This window comes from Phaenicophaeus curvirostris, chromosome 2 (genome assembly GCF_032191515.1).
Source record: "Phaenicophaeus curvirostris isolate KB17595 chromosome 2, BPBGC_Pcur_1.0, whole genome shotgun sequence".
NCBI classification, from domain to species: domain Eukaryota; kingdom Metazoa; phylum Chordata; class Aves; order Cuculiformes; family Cuculidae; genus Phaenicophaeus; species Phaenicophaeus curvirostris.
Window position 1 is genome coordinate 98,515,099 of NC_091393.1, and position 20,868 is coordinate 98,535,966.

Here is a 20,868-nt window from a genome sequence, read left to right on the forward strand (position 1 = left end):
TGCAGAGGCAGAAACCCGCCTGAAACATGGTGCACAGAGTGGGAGCTGGTTCCCAAGCCTTCTCTGCTTGCCAAACTTCTTGACTTACATCCTGCATCTACTGCCATGGAGTGTGGATGCTGTTCCTTGTTTAAGGCACATTTCAGAGTCGCACCAGAGCCCTCCTGAAATCCACACAGTGAAACACTATTCCACTCTAAGCAAAGCATTGGTCAGGCCCATAATAAACAGCAAACTCTGACATGTAAACACATGTAATGTTATTTGCCCAGTTTTAAAAAGGAAATATTATCTAAGTGCTCTCTGAAACCTAGAGCCACCCACACTTAGTTTTGTTAGGTTTGGCCAGTTTGACCTATGTAATATTGCTTTTACTTCCAGAATATAATATTCTGAATTGTTTATGAACTGTGCATTTTCCTGAATGAAAAGCTTCTCTATGCATTCAAAAATCCCCAACACCTTCTGATGTTAAAGAACAAACTGAAAGAATTATAACTCCCTAAACTGACAGAAAATTAGCACAGTCATAAAAGACCTATGTGGCATTAGCAATGCAGCTGAATAGGAAAAATGAATAAACCTGCCACTCAAGTAAAAGGCAGAGCTGAAGAATTACTGTTGCTGGTTCAGCTTCCCGATCCTTCTCTCCACCATGCCAGTGCAAAAAATAGCCTCATTCCCCTATGCAGACCAAAAGCAAGTGCTCTTCTGTAGGTCCATTCCTGCAGACACTCGGCAACGTACTTCTATGAAGTGCATGACTAGAGGATATCCTAAGCTAATTTACATAGATATATAAATATATGCATGTGCGTGTATTTTGTATGAAATATGAAACCAGTGATTTCTTAGCCAACCCCTTAATTTGTCTGAAACAGTGCAGGCATAATGGAAACTGCCCACACATTTTTCCATTAAAAGTTACAAAGGGAAAGGAGGGGGGAACTGGTGATAGAAAAACACATGCTCTCTCTGCTGTCACATGCAGCCAGGCAGCAACATGCACTCGCACCCGTTTGCTCGAAAAAGAGTCATCTTTATTCTGGTGCTTACTGGTGATCTTCCTGTTCACGCCCTCCCTCGTAAGTGCTCTGTATATGGAGGGGAGAAATATGGCTGTGCTTGTGCCTGTGCAGGTGCATGCAGTGAGCATATAGACATCAGAGCTTGTCTGTATCTGTTTTGCAGGCTTCCTCTTCTGAATTAAAAAGAGATAGTGTTGCCACGCCATTGCCCCTTAGGTGGTGTCAGATGATCGTGCAGGTGACTGTATGGAGCCTGCAGCGTAACTTTGTCTGGGCTCCCTGCTCTACCAGCTTCTCAGCCCTGGTTGGCGTGACACTCTCCAGTTTTGGGAAGGGTTTCTGTGTGATCTGTCCAGCCTGAATAATTTTCTCCAAAGATGCATGCACATGTAACTGTGCTGCTGAGCATGTGCCAAGACAGTGCCGCCTGGCAGGCACCCTCTGAAGTGAGCCATTCCGGCTGCCGGGTGCCTCCAGGGATGGCTTGATGGAGAAAGCAGGAAAGGGAACAAGGAGAGGGCACTGGTGGTTCCTCAGCCTCAGGCAGCTCCCCAGGCTGTCACTGTGAGGTGCAGGTGCTTCCTTGCTGCCTTCCTACAGCTGTCCATGAAGGCCACCACAGGTAAGAGGCTGCAGCACGAGGCCTCTCTGTGGTCTAGCAGTGGCATCTTCTTGCTAAATGGCTCACATATACGCTGCAGTCTCCTACCAGCAGATTCAGTTGGGAAATGTTGCTTTTCCCCCCTCTCCCACCTTCAAATCACCTGACCCCACTCAATTGAAAGTGTCAGGTGCATCACTTATTCATTGCAACCAACCCTACAATCTCAATGAAAATGCTATCTATGGAAAAGGCAGTCCTGTAAACTCACTAGAGTTTTTTGAAAGAATGTGTTGTGTTGACAGTGCTAACCATTTTGCACAGCAGGGGGGAAAAATGCAGCTGGTAACTAATGCAGGACTGTGGGGATTCATGAATTCGTGTATGTTTTTGTTTTTCACTATATTGTCCTAGAACCCATATGCATCACTGTGGGTTGTTAGTGGAATCTTGCTGCTCAGCAGCTGTCTGGGCAATGTGAAGCCAGGCCCACTCATCCTTTTAACCATCAAAGGTACGCATACAGATCTGTTTATGGCTGCCTTGAGGCAATGCTCCACACACCTTTTTCTGCAGCAGTGCCAGCTTAAGGCATTCCTGCCAATTCAGCTCTAAAACTGTGCCATAAACTGTGTTGATTGATCTGGGTTAAAAATAACTTGGATGACTCGACTGGTTCCTTTTGCTGCACAAACAGCCAAACAGCTGTGCTTGTCCAAGAGAAAGGTGGTGCAGAGGAATGGGAGGCCAGGGGGTGAAAACACTCTACCCTGGCATTGATAGTGAGAAATGGGGAGTCAGAAGTGCTCAGAGACTGAGAGGTTGCTGTAAAGTCTGTATTTTAAGTTTCCTTTTGGGAAGCATGATGGCTACTGGTGGGAGACCTCCTGAGGACTTCTCAGTATTGAGACCACAAGCCCTGTTTAGTTCTGTTTCTTTCACCCTCTTTCCTGTCTTTGGTGGTCTTCCAATATGCCCATTCCTTGGTGACTTAGAAACATAACAACAGCTTCTTCTACTGATGTATGCCTAAGAATGTAAGGTCACAATGCCTTCTTCGGGTTTTACTCTAATATGAAGAACTATATTTAAAGGACTGAGCCAAAATTGGCCATGGCAAACTCCAGCACCTTATACATTCTAGGTACAATAGTCATTGGAAAGGAAAGAAAATAGAAAAAAAAAAAGCAGCCCAGCCCTGAATGTATCATGATTTATTATAAAATAGGACTGACTTTGTTTTTAATAAAGACCATTACTTAAGACTGCAGAAGTGCAAATACTCTCTTGATCTATGCTCCAGAACTCATCCTTTCAAAAATCTGGTAGATCCTTATGAGTGGTTATTAGGCTCCCTCAGAGCATCTAGCCTTGGCAAATTACAAGTGGTAACAATTGAAACTTTGTGCGTCATTTCATTTACTAGAATATTTTTTCCTCTTCCCTGACACTTTCTTTGTTATGGTCAGCATTAATAATGTAGTAGCATTTCTCAACAGTGCCATAATTTACTAATCCATAAACTGCAGGGATGTGTTTTATATTTCAAGAATCGTGACTGCCCTCTCATTGCCCTCCCAGAGAAACCTGAGACTGTTGTTCCCCCTACACTGCTAACTGAAGTAAAAAGCAGGGCTTTCACTCCTTATTGCAGAAAAGACCTTCTTCCCTGTTAAGTGACTGATCCTGGAACTGCTTAGGCCTTTCATCCATCTGCTGTCAATTTAACTGGCTCCAATAGCTAGTGGCTCCTTCTTATGACCTTGCAAGAATTTACAAAACCCGGTTTCTATAAAAATTAAGGGCTGATCCCCATGTTTACCCTCTTGCTCAACTAACCATGTTTTGTTACTACCAGCTAGTGCTAGAATACATCCACGTCCCCCCCTCCACCACCTCTGACTCAAGCTTGCATCTGGGAAGATACAATGACTTAGCCAAGATTGCCAGCTGTTGAAGTTACCTCAGTTGCTGTTGCATATGTTCAGTAGCTTTGCCTGGACTGCTGTTTTTGGAAACCTGAAGCTATGTACAGGGCTGAGACACTGCAGCCTGTCCAAGTAAGCCTGGCAGATATGGGGAGAGCCTTCGCATCACTGGAAGTTTGGTCAGAGTGGGTGTCCAAGGTCTGGGCTGCTTTTTAATCCCCTGATTTGTACCACTTGACACCTCCCAAACTCACCAGACTTATTATGCATATGTTAATGCTGGGGGGGCTGTGCACAGGCCTGTCTGGGAACTCACAATCAACCAGCACCTGAAAGGCCAACAGAGACTTAAAGTTATGCGTGTGTACATATATAGCAGAAGGAATTGTCTTTCATGGCTGTCTTGAATCTTCTGGCTAAGACTGATGTACAAGTCTGGCTTTACTGCTGTGTGAGGTTCCACATGCATTGCACATATGTATATCAGACCACAAAACCTGAAAATAAGCTCTAGTGACATTCAGCCTTAGTTTTCCAAACAAAGACGTTACTTGCAGCGACAACCTTTTACAGGATGGAACTCTAAGTATTTATTTACTTGTGGTGCAATTTTTATCTTTCATAAGAATGCAGGTATCTGCTGCTTAATTACAGGATTACTTATGTAAACTTGCACTTTATAAAAATTTGGATGTAAAACCTTTGCCTAACAACAGTCTTATTCTTGGCAGTCAAGTTCCATCTACAGAAGCCTTTCATGTCAGAGACATGTTCCACATGAGAGATATTGTTACAATTCAATAAATACTTTACAAAAATAATACTAGCTTTTTTAAAAAAATGAAGACATTTTAACTCACCAATAGTTCCTCCCAGACAGCTTCCTTAAAGAATAGCTTCTTCTGTAGGACAATGTGCACTCAGCATATTATAGATGGGGAAAAAGGGCTGGTTGCACACTTTATCTCAGTGTGTTCCACTTTTCCTGTTCTTCAAAAAAAAAAAACTTCTTTCTTTTCTTAAAAGAAAGAAACAAGCAGATCTAAACAGTCTTCATATTAAAAACTGGGAAGTAAGTGTAATTTTTCTTTTCCTTTGACATGGTTTCCTTCTCTGGCCTCATGCCTCCGAAGACTTATGACATGCTTAGCTTACAGGTAGTTGTCTTGAAGGTCTGCTCCCCAGAATAAGACTGTAAGCTCTGACAGCTGTAGCTCCGTATCTGAATTGTCTCCAAGAGTGAGTTGTTTGTAACACTTGCAGAACCACTGTATAGGGACTTTTTCTGCTCCATAGGAAAACCACAGCTAAGTCTCCCTGCAAGCCTACCCCTGACTGACTACAAGGACCTGAGCTGGAAGGTACAGGAAGAATTGCAAGAAAAAAAATGGCTAGTAACTGTCTATATTCACTTTTGAGTGTTACCCTTCAAAAAAAAGTTATTCCTTTCTTAGACAGGACTAGTCATGAAATCAATTATAATGAAAACTGATGCTGTAGGTGCATTAATCTTGTAAACCATTCCCATATGGAAGAGTACATTCTTTAATCCTATTGCTCATAACAACTTTTAAATATGTGCCCTCCTCAGCTAGGATCCTGGGGCCTGATGATGATGGCAGCTGCCCCCCCCGCCCCGCCTTATGTTATAGTTGGGGAATACAATGAAATGCACATTATAAAATGAAGTTATTGCAGTATAAAATCCTACCAGGACAAGTTTTATGTAAGTCTGTATGTAAAAACAGGTGTGTGTGAGATAGAGAGATATGTGTTTATAAATTACACACACAAAGAAAAATACTTATCTATTATATTACAACTATATACATTCATTAGAAATAAACTGATCAACCTCTATCAAGAAGACAATGCAGCAGCCACTATCAGTTCTTTGGCATCCAGGAAACAAATGCAATTTTGTGTCTGAAGAGAAGTAAAATCTTTTCAGTATTCCCTTGCTTCTTGAAATTGCTTGTAGTAGTCTTCATCTGAAGGGTTCTCTGTACACTTCTGCCCATTGTTTGGAGGCCGTGCTTCATTGTATCGACTCCAGTCACCTTTGCATATAATCCAAGGCAGAATGTCCACTTTGTAATGGAGCTCTGCGGAGAATTCAATGCTGATCAGATTTGGTGTACCTGCCCCTTTCCCTCTGGTAATCAGCTGCATATTATCATCATAGCAGCAGTGCTGTGCTGCAAGTGTTGTGCTTTCCAAAGAGAGCATGGAGCGGATACAATACCGTGCAGTGGGCTTATAGATCTCCAGTTTTTCCTTTGGACCACTCGCATCTTTCCAGCGGAAGTTTTTCCTCTTAATTCGATCATGGATTTCAGCAGTGCTGTATGCAACTTCTCTAGGGTAGGAGCATGGGCAGCTGGGGAGATCATTGACCACTTTGTGCATATATTTCTTCAAGAACTCACTTTTGCAGCTCATCCATCTTTCACAGCTATCAGTATCTATTTAAGGGCAGGAAATGGAAACTTAAGATACATTATGCAGCATCCCGGTTCATATGATCAGTCATAACAAATGAGTGAAGTTCAGCATCAGTGCTTTGCTTAAGAAAGGGCAGTCAAAGCTTGCCTCCCTACCTGCAATGTGCTAATATGCCATCTTGTCAAATAAAGAAATCACATCTGTGACTAGTGGTTAGGGCCTCAGGCAGTGCTAGTCTGATTGGTAGTGCAGCACCATGCCAGTGAGAATCCTTGATGTTTCTTCTATCTGGCAAATTCTACTCAAGCTGCCAACATCCCAGCAGCACAAGAAACCCTATCACAAGTTTATAAGCGACAGAACTGAAATAGGAAAACCACAGTGATTTGATGCCATTCTCCAGTTTAAACCCCTTGTCCACACACTCACCTTGTAAAAACAGCAGATTCAGATGTTGAAGGACTAAGTTTCTTATGACACTAGAAATACCAAGACGGCAAGCAAGACCTGGACTACTTTTTCTGAATTTCATAATTAAGCCCAAACATTTTTTTTCTATTTGGTCTCCATCTTCCCAAATGGGTATTTCAAGCAGCTGTAGTTCAAAACATGGAGACTGACATCTTAGCTAGCTTCTCACAAATACAACCAAAAGTGATTAAGATTCTAAAAGGGTATATGTTACATAATATCATGAGTGTCTGTACATTAACAGGACCTAATAGCACCAGAGCCATGACTTAGAGCTCAGACTAAAGAGATTTATAGACTAGCAGCATATTTAATACTGGCACTTTACTATTTTGCAAGGGTCTTGGGAGAAAGCAGTTGAACATCTCCTACGTAAAACATTGTTTAAGGTGCCTGTATTGTGCTACAGGCTTTCAAAAAAACCCTGAACATGTTGCTCCACACTTACTTAACAGGACTCTGGAATAAGGCAAAGACTGGGACCTAAACTCTTACAGCAAACATCCTTGCAAAATATTTACTTAGTGATCTGTGTCCTGGTTTTCTGCCTCCTTAAAGAGTCCTATCCCAGTTGTCATTAACTATTGCACTTTGCCACCACAGGAGTGAGGTGCTGGATTACATTATTTATCCAATTAGTCCAGCATCCAGTGTCTAAGAGCAGCCATACTATGTTTTCATTGGAAGGATAAAGTCAGAACTCTATAGAGGTTGGGCTGAGTTTTAGATAGATCTATCAAATCATGCCCTATAAAATTGCTTTAGCCAGCCCCACTGCAGTACATGCAGTTATAAAAGCTATGTATGCTCATAAAAGTAACATTAATTTTTTTTATTGTGACAGCTCTATCTAAAATGCTGTTATTATCCATTTAAGGCTATTTCAGCAAAACGCTAAACAGTGTTTGATTTTTTCCTCCTCCATTAGCGTGCAGCCTTACAGCTCTTTTCTGAACTAAGAGAGGGAATAACTATTTTATAATGGATGGAAGAGACACAGAAATGTGCTACAGGTTAAGAGCAGAAAAATGCTATGACAGGAGAAAGCTAAGGTTCTAGTCATAAGCTTAAGCAAGATTATAAATAGGCACTTTTACTGACACTTCTAATGGTAAACTCAGTCCTACAAGCAGAGTCAAAACAGGAAAATCTAGGGAAGACTCTTATCTATTACTGAAAGGTTGACTAGGCTGCTTACCAACTTCAAACAGTTTGGTAGCGTTGAAGTCTTCACTTCCTGCAAGTAAGCTCACTTCTGTGGCAGCTGTTCGGAAGGTATCTTCGATCCCTAAGACAAACATGTGTTAATGGTGATGGTGTTTTCCTACTAAAACACAATGCAATCAACTCCCCCTCCATCCCTCTGCTCCTCCCCCAGTTCTGCAACGTACTTTTGTTTGGAAGGGAAGTAATCTGAAGTTGCAGTTGGAGGGATTGTTCATTTAAAAGTATAAGGACCAAGGAATCTGTGGTGTTAGAGGATACAGGACTAGCTTAACCCAAAGGTCAAAAGTTTTTAAGATTTAGTGCTTAGATTTTATTTCAGCAACAAATGGCTTAGTTATGAACCCAGTGCAAGGAGAACAGAGAGGAAACCAATTTTGTTCCTCCTCTTCTTGGCATAAGGCTTGCAAGAATCTCCCAGTAATTCAGGTAATAAAATAAAATACCAGGATATGCCAGCAACCTCCCGTTCAGTGTTTGCTATCAGTACAGAGAAACTGTCCACTGTTGCTGCACTTAAAACAAATGCCTCTTCAGAGAAGCATCTGAACAGGTTTTGTATTTTTTTTCCTATCTATTGAATTAAAGACCTCCAAGGAGAGCAGAAAGCTCTTTAATATGTGATAACTATATGGTTAATCATGAAGTCTGTTCACCATTCATCTCCTTGCCAATGAACTTTCTCCTGATCTCCTGAACTGGGGCATAATAGTGGCTTGCAAAGCTTCAAAACAGCCTCAGGCAGCTTTTCAATAAAATTATCATAGGGTTTTGCCTTAGCTCTAGCTGTAGATGCAGAATAATAGATACCCAAGTACCCATTACAAGGCAGTAATTCACTGCTGGAATTATAAACAGTAGAGGCTGAGCTTTGCCCTTGTAATTTTAAAAATGTCAGCACAGCCTCAATGAGTGAACATATTTTGCTTTCTGGTCGTTAGGGGTCTGTTATGTGACATAATATATTCTTTCAAGTTTGCCACTGTTCGATGCTAGCTGGTAATAAATACTGGAGAATATAACCAGGGGCTACATCCTTTCTTCTGGAATTAACCCCTTATTACCAAGGTTTCAGGATATATAAGAGCATCCAGAAACATTTTTCTCCTGAACTACTCGGGATGCATGCATCTATCTGCAAGTAAGAAAATTCTCTCCAGCTCACTCACTGAGGCTTCTGTCTTCTCTCCAGCACTGCTGACATTTTGCTTCCCATAAAAAACCCCTGACCTCCAGCTTAAGAATTTCTGCCTTTCTGACTCATCGAGTAAACTCAGTGAAATGCGTACCACCACATGATGTGTTTTTACTTCTCTCTGACCTTGGAGAGCACTGAAATTGCACATATCCCATGTATTGTGGAGACTACTGCATCACTGCATTACAAAATTGCCTAAATCCAAACACACAGCAGCATTTAAAGAACATAATGGGAAAGTTTTCTGTAGCAGCTTTAGGTTTTTATGATGTAGGTTTGAGTGTTCAGTGCTGCTTTCATCAAAGTGAAAAAAAACCCGCATCATAGCAAGGACACCTCTGTTACTGGTATTTATATAATAATAATGCCTGTAAATGAGCAGGAACTAAGGTAAGGCTCCTTGGCCATATTTCCTGAACACATCCAAGTCAAAACTTCCTTCAACCCCTTGTGCACAGCTGTTGCAGTACCAAACTTCTCTGGTTTTTAATTCTCCAGCTTATCAAGGAACATGTAATGAAATGGAGATGACATGTCCACCTTAACACTAGCTTTCTAGGACACAAAATTTTGTAGCTTAGCACCCAAAATCACTGAAGCGAAATGCAAAGAATGTATTTAGAATATTTTTTTTACAAGATTTTAAGGTTTTTTTTAACATTAATACACCTGGAGTCGTAAAGCGACTCTGTATACATTAAGCAGAAAACTTAAAAGCCTAGGGGGGAGCTATTGGTTCACAATATAGGCACTTCCAGTCACTGCACAACAGAATGTGAGTTTGCTGAGGTAACAGTCAGCACAACTGTTTTGAAATTCTAAAATTAATACAAATTTGTTTCAAGAGAGTAGATTGCATCCTTTCAGGATACAAAATGTACTGTGCACTAAAATGACTGCTCTAACCTAAAAAAAGCCTCTATTTTTTTTTTAAGTCCCAGGGGATAGTAAACTACATCTAGCAGCATATTATTACTAGCAGAGAACCTGCCATTTCAAAAATGGCCTTGAAAACCAGCATGTCTCTTCCCAGAGAAACTCTCATCTAGCCAGGGAACAAACCAGCCCTGGGCTTTATGTCCGGGGAATCTCCTCCCCCACCCTTAACTGCCTCTCCCCACTCCCTTCTGGCAGCAGTTCACAGGAATGTGATCACACCTGGGCAGTTGGGCCGGTCACAGGTCCGTGACTCAGTGGCAGTGCAGGCATATCCGCAGGACCTCGTCCGCTTCTGATTGCCGCTTCCACAGGTGACGCTGCAAAGGGACCATGGGCTCCAGTCTCCCTCACCATCAATATAATCTGTGTAAGAACAAAGATGAGGAAGGAAATGAAGAAACAAAACTCCGACTACCCAAAACTACCGTGTAGTGTTTTTTATTAAGAAGGCAAAACAAGAATGGAATCCAGATGTCTCTACCTGAGGCTCGGGCTAAATGCCAGGCGTAAGCCTGCTGTTTAAATGGTTTTCACACTTGATGCTCCTCAGGGAAATGCATGCAACATTATTTGAAAAAATATTTCCTTTCTCTTTTGACCTTTTGCCAGCTGAGAATCCTCAGCTGCAAAGCTATGTCATGAACTAACAGTACACATCTATTCACATAATTTCTCTATGCAGAAATATGTTTGCTGACCACCGAATAGTCAGGCACAGGATAAATGAAATCTTCTTTTTCTTCTTTTCAAAGCATACAGTAATAGCACAACAATACTCACTTCACTAATTTTTACATCACAATGAAAAGTAGAGTAAGGGAGGCTGAGGGTCATGCATGAAAACTGCGATTTTGTTTTTCAGTCCCTTGAACAGGAAACATATTACAGGAATATTGCCATGAATATAGGAAACTGCATATGTATCTTGCACCCAGAACAACATGCAATTTGTAGTGTTTCGTGTGAATTATTAAATAACATCAAATCTGACTGTTTACTAGCAAGAGCCTTCTGAAAATGAAACATGATGTTCTTTTCGTCTAGTAGATGGACAATGGCAAAATTCTGCACTACCATGGCTTGGCTCGGTGCCACTGGAAGTACCTAGACCCCTCAGAGCCAGCCTCCTTTGTTTGCTGAGTTAATTGTTGCACATCCCAACTTGTGAAGGCCATCAAATGGAGTCCATGAACCAGTCCCAGTTTTCTTGCCTTCCCAGTGGCCTCCCCAGCTGAGCATTATCCCTTGCTAGAGAGAAAAACTTAATGCTTCAAGTATGGTTTGATGGATTTCTCTGCAACCTTGAGGTGATATTTAACCGACCCTGTGATGATAACTGTAGCTTTTGCTCATTTGGCTTAAACCAGTACTGATAGCAAAGCGAAAGTGGGTTTAGTGACTCTAAGCCAGGCCTGCTCTATGGCTATAGTCTCATCATGTACGTACAGGCAAGACACAAGGATGCAAGGATAGATCCCTGCTTTTGCTGTCCTCTGCGCTACATGTGATTCCCACTCTCCCCCCACCCCTCTGCCGTGCTGTCTTTGGGCTTCCTGAGCTGGTTAGTAGAACACGTAACTTGATTTGTACCATATGTAATGACTGATGACAACTCTGTAGGGTGCTATTAAACATTTATTGCCAGGAGTATGGGATGGTTATATATCTCACTCGTAGCAAGCTGCCTAGATGCGAGTTCCTCATGGCAGGGATCTTGTGTGCTTTTCCTCCTTTTCTTATGCTGCTGCCATTTGGGAAGCCATGTACCAGGTGCCCATGGTGTGACGTGGGTGGGAACACAGCTACTGTCTGGGCAAAGACCCACAATTCAGGGATTTGCCAACAGGAGGGCACTACAGCAGTCTGAAGAGGCCCGAGATGTCCTAGGAAAATGTGATCTGCCTTTTCTCCCTGGCCCTGCTCTCCTTCCCAGTTGCTCATTTCCAACACTGATTTTTTTTTCCCTCTACATGGCTGGTGAGGAAAAGGGAGGGTGAGCAGGTGCAATGCCTGTCAAACAGCCCAGCCTTGGAGGCCCAGGATGGGATGGCAGAGCTGTGTGGTGCTTTTGGGCAGGGACAGGACGAGGGAGATTGAGCCATGAAAAGTGTGAACAGATCCATGGGTGGACCTGGCGTGAAAGCCCCATATAGGCAGGATCTGCTGGTACATCCTCCTGGCTGGGGTCAACGGCACATGACACTTTAGGCTAGTCAGAAGGCCAGGAGGCTTTTCCAATTAGTAGAGTGCTCTGGAATACGGCAGAGAGCTCAAGGATTATTTTTAGGCCTAACTACCTAGTATTTATACTACATTATGAAACACACAGTATCTGCCATTAAATATATCACATTAGATTTCCAGCTGGAGCTCAACCTGTTCTTCCAATTTTTATATTTGCAATTATTACTATTTTTTTTCCTACCACAGTTTTTTGTGAAAGCAATTTTATTATATCTAAAAGAATAACTACCTAATATATGAATTCTTGGCAATAAAGTGTGCCCACAAATAAATGCAGGTGCAAAAAGAAGGGATAGCCTTTAATCTTCCAGCCACAAAATTTAATACATATGTATGTGTTTAAATACACCATTCCATGAAGAGTCTCTCTCTATTGTTAAGGCTCTAGGAATTAAAATTAGCCAAAACAGGAGAACAAATAAAATTGGATCAGTGCATGACAGCTACTCTGTGGTATCGATGGAATCCAGAAGTGCCACGGTAAGAGTAATCTGGCTTTGAAATGCTGCTTTAACCTAAAATCTTCTCCAGTCACATAAAGCTTAAATCCAAATGGTTCTGAGCTACCTGTAAGCACACAGTAGTTCACCTTCCTTGAGTAATTCCCATGTGGATAATTACAGCCTGTTGGGGCAGTGCATAACTGTAGCTCCTCTCTGTTTCTAGTTTCTGCAACTGTTTCACACAACAAGCTGAAAACAATTGTTTTCGCTATGACACATCTGGAAATACACACGCAAATACACAATGTTCCGGCTGCATATGCCACTCCCCACACATGTACCAACATAATTCATCTTATTTGTGTATCCACCAAATACTACCATGTTTTAGATCTTGCTTGTTTACCCAATAATTATATTAAGTTTCCCAAACTACCACATGATTCTAAATTTGTACTTATCCTTACTCTAAAAATAAATATGAAACCTTGTTTCCTTTGCTTTTAAAAAAAGTACACTTGTGACTAAAAAAAGGTCCTCTTATGGGATAACTGGTATGATTTTCAAGATTATAGACTTGCTAGTGGAATGCAGCTACCACAGTACAGCTTGTGCATCTGCACAGATCTGTATTTAAAAGCTGATGAACAAGAGCCACATGTTGAAAAACTCTATTTTGCTTGGCCTACTGTCAGCGATGCCTCACCATTCTAATTTCCCCCAAACTCGCTTTTACAATCCCAAGATGCCCATAAGAGGCTTGGAATGCAAACTTACCATACTCTGGCTGCTCCTTGGACTCAAATGTCCGGTGACTGGGTGCACGACTATCCCACCCACCGAGAGGGTTTAGGAAATTGCTGTCCTCAGTAGTGCTGTCATACTTGTAGTCCTGGTCACCACTGCTCATGCGAGTCAACGTGGAGGACCTCTGCCACCAGTTTCTCCAGTCAGGTGATGGGACTGGCCAGCTAGGCTTGCTGCCTTCTTTCTGCAGGTCCTTGTCTGTCTCAGTGTCGTGGCCATCCACCACTTCAATGGTGACCTATGGGATTCAAAACAGACCAGCCTGTCTGTCAGCATCTCCTTCTAGTCAATGGGAAATTTTCTATACAGTGAAGACAAATGACTGGCGTTGCCTTGCAAAGAAGCTGTGTAATACTGTAGGGTTCGCATGCTGCAAACAATATAAGGATTACTGAGCCCAGAGATATGCAGCAGCTGAGTGATTCCTTCTGCTACCTCTCCTGAATCAGGCCTTGGAACAAAGGCTAGGAAAAATCGCACAGAGAATAATAACACACGCTGTGCCTGAAAACTTTGCAGCAGAATTTTCTGCCTTATGGGGAAAAGATGTTTAAAACCAAGCATATATAACTGGGAAAAAGAAAACTGAATCTGTTACTCTAAATACTCTGAGGCTGAATTTGAGGCAAGCTTGAAGTGCGCTGGTGTGCAGAGCCCATTCCACAGACTTGGACTGACTCAAAACAGGACTACGTAACAGCCTGAGTGGGAAGGTAGAAAAGGCAGAGACCATAGGCTTCCATCTGACTTGGTCTCCAGTGGCAGCTCAGCCTCTCCCCTCATGCAACCTCCCTGCAGCACCAGCCTCCTCAGCACACCACAGTGTGGGCTGTCACCACAGTGTAAAGCTATATGCTGCGGTGATGCGAGCCAGCAGCTCTTTCAAACGTTACCGGATAAGTGAGTCATTTGCTGCTAAGCCCTCCAAAGTAGGTCCTCTTTCTGTGCTGAAGAGTATACTGAGGTACAACTCATTAATGGTTTCTACAGAAGCCCAAAGTGAAGATTCAAAGTTTGCTGCCCTACCCCATCACAGACATCATGAATGTAAATATAATTTGGCACAGGGACAACCCTTGCTTACGTGTAATTATGAAACTCTTGGATGAATACTGTGCCGGCATACAGGTGCTTATTTAGGTAGAAATAGGAACTAGCGATCAGAAACCTTGGCTCTACAAATCATGCAAGCACAGCATGGCCACAGATAAAACATGAAATGTTCCAATGCCTCACATGAATGCAGTTATTACATTGGACTGGCTAAATGGGAAGGGAAGGGAAGGGAAGGGAAGGGAAGGGAAGGGAAGGGAAGGGAAGGGAAGGGAAGGGAAGGGAAGGGAAGGGAAGGGAAGGGAAGGGAAGGGAAGGGAAGGGAAGGGAAGGGAAGGGAAGGGAAGGGAAGGGAAGGGAAGGGAAGGGAAGGGAAGGGAAGGGAAGGGAACTTACAACTATCATCTAGTCCAACTGCCTGATCACTTCAGTGCCCATCTAGTCCAACTGCCTGATCACTTCAGTGCCAACCAAAAGGTAAAGCAATGACACAGAAGTGACTACCAGATATACCTATAATGTTTAAAGGGGTTGGAGGTATTCTTCACATTTTACAGATTTACAAAGCACTCTTTCAAGACAGTACTTCATGAAAATTGTGTAAAACCAGAATAATGCACTATTATGCTAAAAGTCATTTACACGGCCCTGTGGATTTGCATTTTGGATAAAACTTTTATTTTTATACAATAGTTATTAGTTAAATCAAGACACACAGAAGAAAAAGAAAAAGAGCATTAGTGTTTCTTCCACTACCTGTGATCCACAGAGGAGTGTGACACAGGAAGCAAGGCAAAACCGCTACCACAGCTTTGTAGCTGCAAATGTAGCTGCACAGACAAGACAATGCCTGCACATCATTTTTTTCTGGAGAAAGGAGATTTTGCATCTATTTCATGCTTTGCTTTTGGCCAGAGACCAAGCCACTGAAATGAAACAACTTTCAGGCTACTAAGAAGCTCCACTGGGAGAAAGACCAAGAGTGAGGGAAAGTGCAGTCAGCAGTCTAATAGCATCTTTACACAAAAAGTATGGAATTTGAATGATTACTTCATTAAACCTCAGTTTTTACAGACCAAGAATTAGAATGGATTTCATAAGTTTGAAAATATCAGGGTTAGTTCAGGGATTCAAAATTACTGCATCTGTCCAAGCAAAACAGTGTTTTCACAATAAGTGAAAGGAAGCAGTGTTACTGAATGGTTATCAGTGTATGCTGCAGGCCAGTTGCAGGGCTTTAGTACTGCCCATGTGAAAATTAGCATGGCTCTAGTACTTCAGCAGCAAGTATTTTTAAGATCACAGGAACTTTGCAGGCAATGACTCAGCAAAATGGGGGGAAAAACCCTCTCATAAAAGACAGGGAACACTTGATAACAATTCCATTTGGTTTGGTAATCTGTTGTTATATGACTGTCAGTCAGAATGAACTCACATTATTTCAGCCAGGCACAGTGTGAATAACCTTAGGGATTTGATTTAAAATACTGATTGCAGGTGCCAAGTCAGTTTAAGCAAAAGAGAGTTTGTAGGGGCAGAAAAATTTCTGTTGGGCTATGTGCTATACTGGGCAAGAGAGGAAGGTGTAACGCACAGACTTCCAGGCTCAAGAGAACACATCAGAGCTCCAACAAAACTGCCACTAACTTTCTTTCAAGACATGCCTATGCAATCATATATCCTGCTTTAGTCCATGTTTACTACAAGAAGGATTATTATAAAGGCCTTTAAAATGAGTTTTCCAATACACAAGAACATACTCTGCCACAAAAACCTTCTTACATGTGGCTTAGAGCTAGCTAACATGGAGCAAACTAGGAAGCCACAACTCATCAGGCTGACGTGGTTATCTGGGATAGGCATGCTTGCCAGCAGCAGGTAAAATCACATGGTGCCTCTTTTGGTGACACCGAGGACGAGAAGGAGTTCCTCCACTCTGTCACTCTCCTCTTCACAATGACTGTAACTCACTTTTCAGTACTGTGGCACTTTGTCACCCACGGACCAGATAAGGATTTAAGGCCTGAGATCTTATTGAATTTATTATCCCTTTGTTTCAAAGAGAAGAGAGGTCTGGGGAAAGACAGCATTAAGAGAGATCCACTCCAAAGTAAGAAGGATTTTTTAAACAGCCTATTTAAAAACTGAACATAACAAAAGCAAAATCCAGTGTGGTGGTCTTGACACATGCCTATATTACTTTCTCTCCTGTTTTAAACTTTGATTAACAAGTTGTTTGCTTAACAGGTGGCATAAAAAATCATAGAGTGAAAGTCTGTAAAGTATCCTGGGATTGTCTGAACTGCCGCTCTTGGGTACTAGAAAAGATGCCTTCAGTTGGCTCTGGTTCTGTTTGTTTTCAGGGGCTCAGCTCTGGTCTGCTCAGCCCCATTTAACTCTAATGCACCTTCCAGAGACAGGGAGATCAGCAAGCAACCCTTGTAATCCCTCCATGATATGACTCAGAAATTAGAGCAGAGGTGTGAGAAGAGGCTGCTGCTTCAGGCAAGCAATTGCTTCCCTATCCCAGTGTAAATTGTTGAAAAATCAGTATTCACTGAATTCTCAGTATTTACAGACAGCCTTAAAACATTAGCCCATGACTATATTTATATGTATACATGCACATCTCTTGTTTGATCAGTTTCTACACTGGGGGTTGTTTATAAAAAGGAAAAAAAGAAATCAGACCTAGAACTAGGGTCATTAAAAATGGGCGTCTAGAGTAGCTATGGAAAAGCTTTGATGCCGTATAACTACTCCAACAAAAACATGTTATCTCAAAAATTAAAAAATAGACCTAGTTTAGTATTTCTATCTTGGAAACTGCTTTAAAGACTTCAATTTCTCTGATTTCTTCTTTCAAAAATTATCAAAACTGTAAAGAATAGTTATTTTTTTCTCAAGTTTCCCAAAATGTCTGTGGTAACATGGTTCTTGCACAAATCCACAATCATCTCCAGAAGTATTCAAACCTAAAATGAAGCCATTTCTTTTATGGTTGTGTGAGATATAAAAAAGGATGCTCTCCTAAAAATTGTTAAAAACAATTGGCACGAGTACATTAAAACAAGAGATTTGCAGTCAACTTCTAATGAAACAAATGTATCAAGCACAGATGTCTTGAGAAACCAACATCCAATTTTCTCCTGGCAAAAAATATAAAGAAGATAAATATTATCCCGGCCTGCTGGAGTGCACAAAAAGTTCTGTGTACTTCATCCTGTTTATTGAGATAATATTTCTGAATTCACTTTAATGGTGCAAACATCGCCCTAGGCAACACTAAGACAATGTTTCAGGAAGAACTACATTTACAATATTGTGCAAGCAGTGGATTCTATGACATTTTTACCCTTTGTTTCCTTCATGCAACTGATGAAAATTTGCAAAGCAGAATGAGCAGTTCCATAAAGGCGGATATGTGCAAGTCAGCAATGAGGTAACTACAATTAGTTCATTAGATATTAGTTCATTATAAGATATCAAAATGGTAAATTTAAATTTACACCACATAACAACTTCAGTTGAAATGATAACAATACTGAAATAAATTTACTTCTCGTTACAGCATGACAGCTCACTTAGACCAGTTTTCTGGACTTTATGAAAAGAAAAGTGAAGGACCCTCAAGATCTGCTGGGAGCAAAGAATACAATGTGATTCCAAATGTGAAATTTATATTTAATGTTGTCATTCCTAGTTGCGCTCCCTGATGGGCCTAACTGAACCCCAGAATTAAAAATCTGGTCCCAAACCCAGCTCTGAATTTTGCACTCTGCAGCAAGCTCTGATCATACCATGACATTAAGAAATCTGTGCAGAGGTAATAACCGTTCTGGTATTGAAAGTGGTTTAACCGTGGCCCTTCTGGCACCTGATTCTGCCTAGACCAGTTTCTCTAGCTAGCTAAGAGGATTAGCTAGCTCCTGGCATGGCAACATCACGTCTCTGGTGCTGCAGCTCGCTCAGCGCAACAGGTATACTGACTGCAGAGAAGTTCTTGGGAGCAGGGAGTTCTCCATGGTATGGACCAAGCCCAAGGGACAAGAAAATGAACAGGTGCTCTCTGCTTTTCTGGGTCTTAATGTAATGATAGCGACAATTGCTTTGCTACTACATTGAAGTACTGAGCCTTAAAGGTATTGCAAGAAATAAGCACTATTGGAGTCCTCCAATTCTTACTCTGCTAGATTAGAGATGGGATGTACTGGTCAGAGCTTGGTATTTCAGATACTGCTGAGTCTTTTGTGATGATACTGAGAGAGTGTTGCTTTCCCAGGCAACTAGCAGCTTCAAATGACAAATACAAATGCTACCTAAAAAATACATCTCATAAAATCTGTTAAAAGTGACATACATTGATGGAGGTGAGTTAAATGGCCTTGGATGAACCAGAAAAAACCTTGTCTCAAGTTCTCAGTTTCTTTTTTAAACACAGACATTATAGCCTTGTTTCTCTGTAGTTGTTTATGCTCCTAGAGTAGGTGGTTTTGTGTAGATGTTTTTTTTAAGAGAAGACAGGAACTGAATAGATATCAAAGAGAATAAATAAAGGTAATACAGCAGCACTGGATTGGCATGACTGGTGGATGCAGGCAGCAGTAACTTCCTCTGCTTCAAAATCACTCCTGTCAATTACTACCAATACTGTGACTCAAACTGAGGACAATAATCACCACAGATTTAATCATACACTCAGTTACTTCAGTTTTCCAGGGCACGTCAACATGTTTTTAGACCAAGAACCCTACCTAACTCTGCACAGTTTCTACTGGGAACCTGTTACCTCATCCAAAATGTTTAACATATCCATCACAACTGGCACTCACCCCACTGTGTTTCAGGTACACTGGCTGTGAAGCTTGATCAAGATTCAAGTCCTTTGAAAAGCTTTAATATCAACAACTTGCCCTTACATGACGCCATAAAGAATTTTCCGTTTCCTGCTCATTTGTCATTGTGTCGACCACAGCTAAAAAACTGCAAAGCAGTGGGACAACAGAAAGCAGCACACTATCTGTAATGGTACCCAAGCCTGGGAAACTGCGAGTAAAAAGAAAAGGGGAGGGACAAAAGCAAGAGTTCAATGGCAAGTTGAGGCATATGCCACCAAACAGAGGATCGGCTGCAGAGAAGAGCGGAGGGGTTATAGAAGGCTGGTTGGAACAGACAAGAAAAATCCATCAGAAATGGAAAATAGGCAGGTACCTATACACACCCCACGTGACTTCCTTCTGTTAGTCAGGGGTAAAAACAATTCTGTCTTACTCTGAATAGTAACCCTGCCCAATTACAAGGTCTGCATAGGGACCTCTCCTCTGGTGTGTCAAACGAGTGCAAATCTACACAAAAGGGATTTTCCTACTGTGAAAGGGAATCCAAAGAAAATGTGTGATCAACTTTGTAAATCACCTTCTCATCCAGCAGTTTTCCAGGCACTGACAGAATCATTAAAATGACAAAAAAGAAGAAAACAAAATACCTCAAACCAAACAGCCAGCCTTTGCTCAATGGCAGCTGCTGCAGTTACTCTCAACCAAACTGATAAAGCAAAAAATACCACTTGAAATAATGGGAGATTTTACAATGCTATAACACTACAGAAAGACCAGTAAGTGTCATCCTGGTCTTCATGTAAGGAGTCAAATTGCATTTGGATTACTGCATCTCCGACTGTTATTTCTGACACTTGATTATCACCTGATAAATACAGTTGTACCTGGGGGCATGTTCATTTTCTGAATTTCTGTTATAGCGTTCTGATACCCACCACTTCTTCCCATAAAGAGCACACAACCAAGAAATCAGAGAACGAATGACCATAAAGAAAACTCACTGCAGTATCTGCTTTTTCAGGCTGAGGTTTATGTCTGTTTACTAGTCTTTTAAAATTTCCATATATAATTTCCCTTAAAAATGTTATTTTGGGTCTATGCAGATCTGTACTAATAGGAGGAAAAAGAAGTTGTGGGTCTTTGAGAAGTAAATGTGGCCATTGTGCTACTTTAATACAGAGAGGCTTTTTTCACCTTTCCAACCTCACTGTCCTAGGAGGACTTCAAAATTAACACCCCCAGGATTGTAACTTACAAAGCTTGAAGCCATTGCGCAAAAAGAAAAATAAGAATTAATTGTGCTCTCACCTGCCAAACATCTGATGAGAAATTCATAAATCAACATTTCCATTCAGGTCAGTATGATACTATTTAATGTATTCACTAAAATTCTGCTTTTCCCCGAAGAGTAGGCAACCTTTTACAATCCTTAGGCAAAGAAATAAACTTTCACTGACTCTGTAATGAATTAATGAGAGTTTTATCTTCATGATGCCTGACCTGCTGCAGAACTCTCAACCAGAAAATTGAAGAAGCTTTGTATATCTCTACTTATGCACCTAAGTAAACGGACTAAATATAATGCAGAACTTGGACAGCCTGTTTCTACAACAGATGACGCTTGTACACAAGAGCTCTGGAATTAATGT

General features: G+C 41.4%; 1 protein-coding gene across 2 annotated transcripts in view; it reads right to left on the reverse strand.

Annotated features, from left to right (window-relative positions):
* Nucleotides 1-2,557: 2,557 nt before the first annotated feature.
* ISM1 (isthmin 1) overlaps nt 2,558-20,868 on the reverse strand; it is a 42,542-nt gene continuing 24,231 nt past the window's right edge. Inside the window, exons 4-8 of one of the 2 annotated variants that reach the window (XR_011336796.1) lie at nt 13,299-13,566; nt 10,054-10,197; nt 7,672-7,761; nt 4,418-6,022; nt 2,558-3,886 (exon numbers count right to left, since the gene is read on the reverse strand). Coding sequence is in view for 1 of the 2 variants with exons in the window: in XM_069850133.1 (XP_069706234.1) it covers nt 5,505-6,022; nt 7,672-7,761; nt 10,054-10,197; nt 13,299-13,566 (1,020 nt within the window). In the remaining variant the exon portion in view is untranslated. Of the gene's footprint in view, nt 3,887-4,122; nt 6,023-7,671; nt 7,762-10,053; nt 10,198-13,298; nt 13,567-20,868 lie in introns of those variants that run through there. The other variant, XM_069850133.1, reaches the window with a different exon arrangement.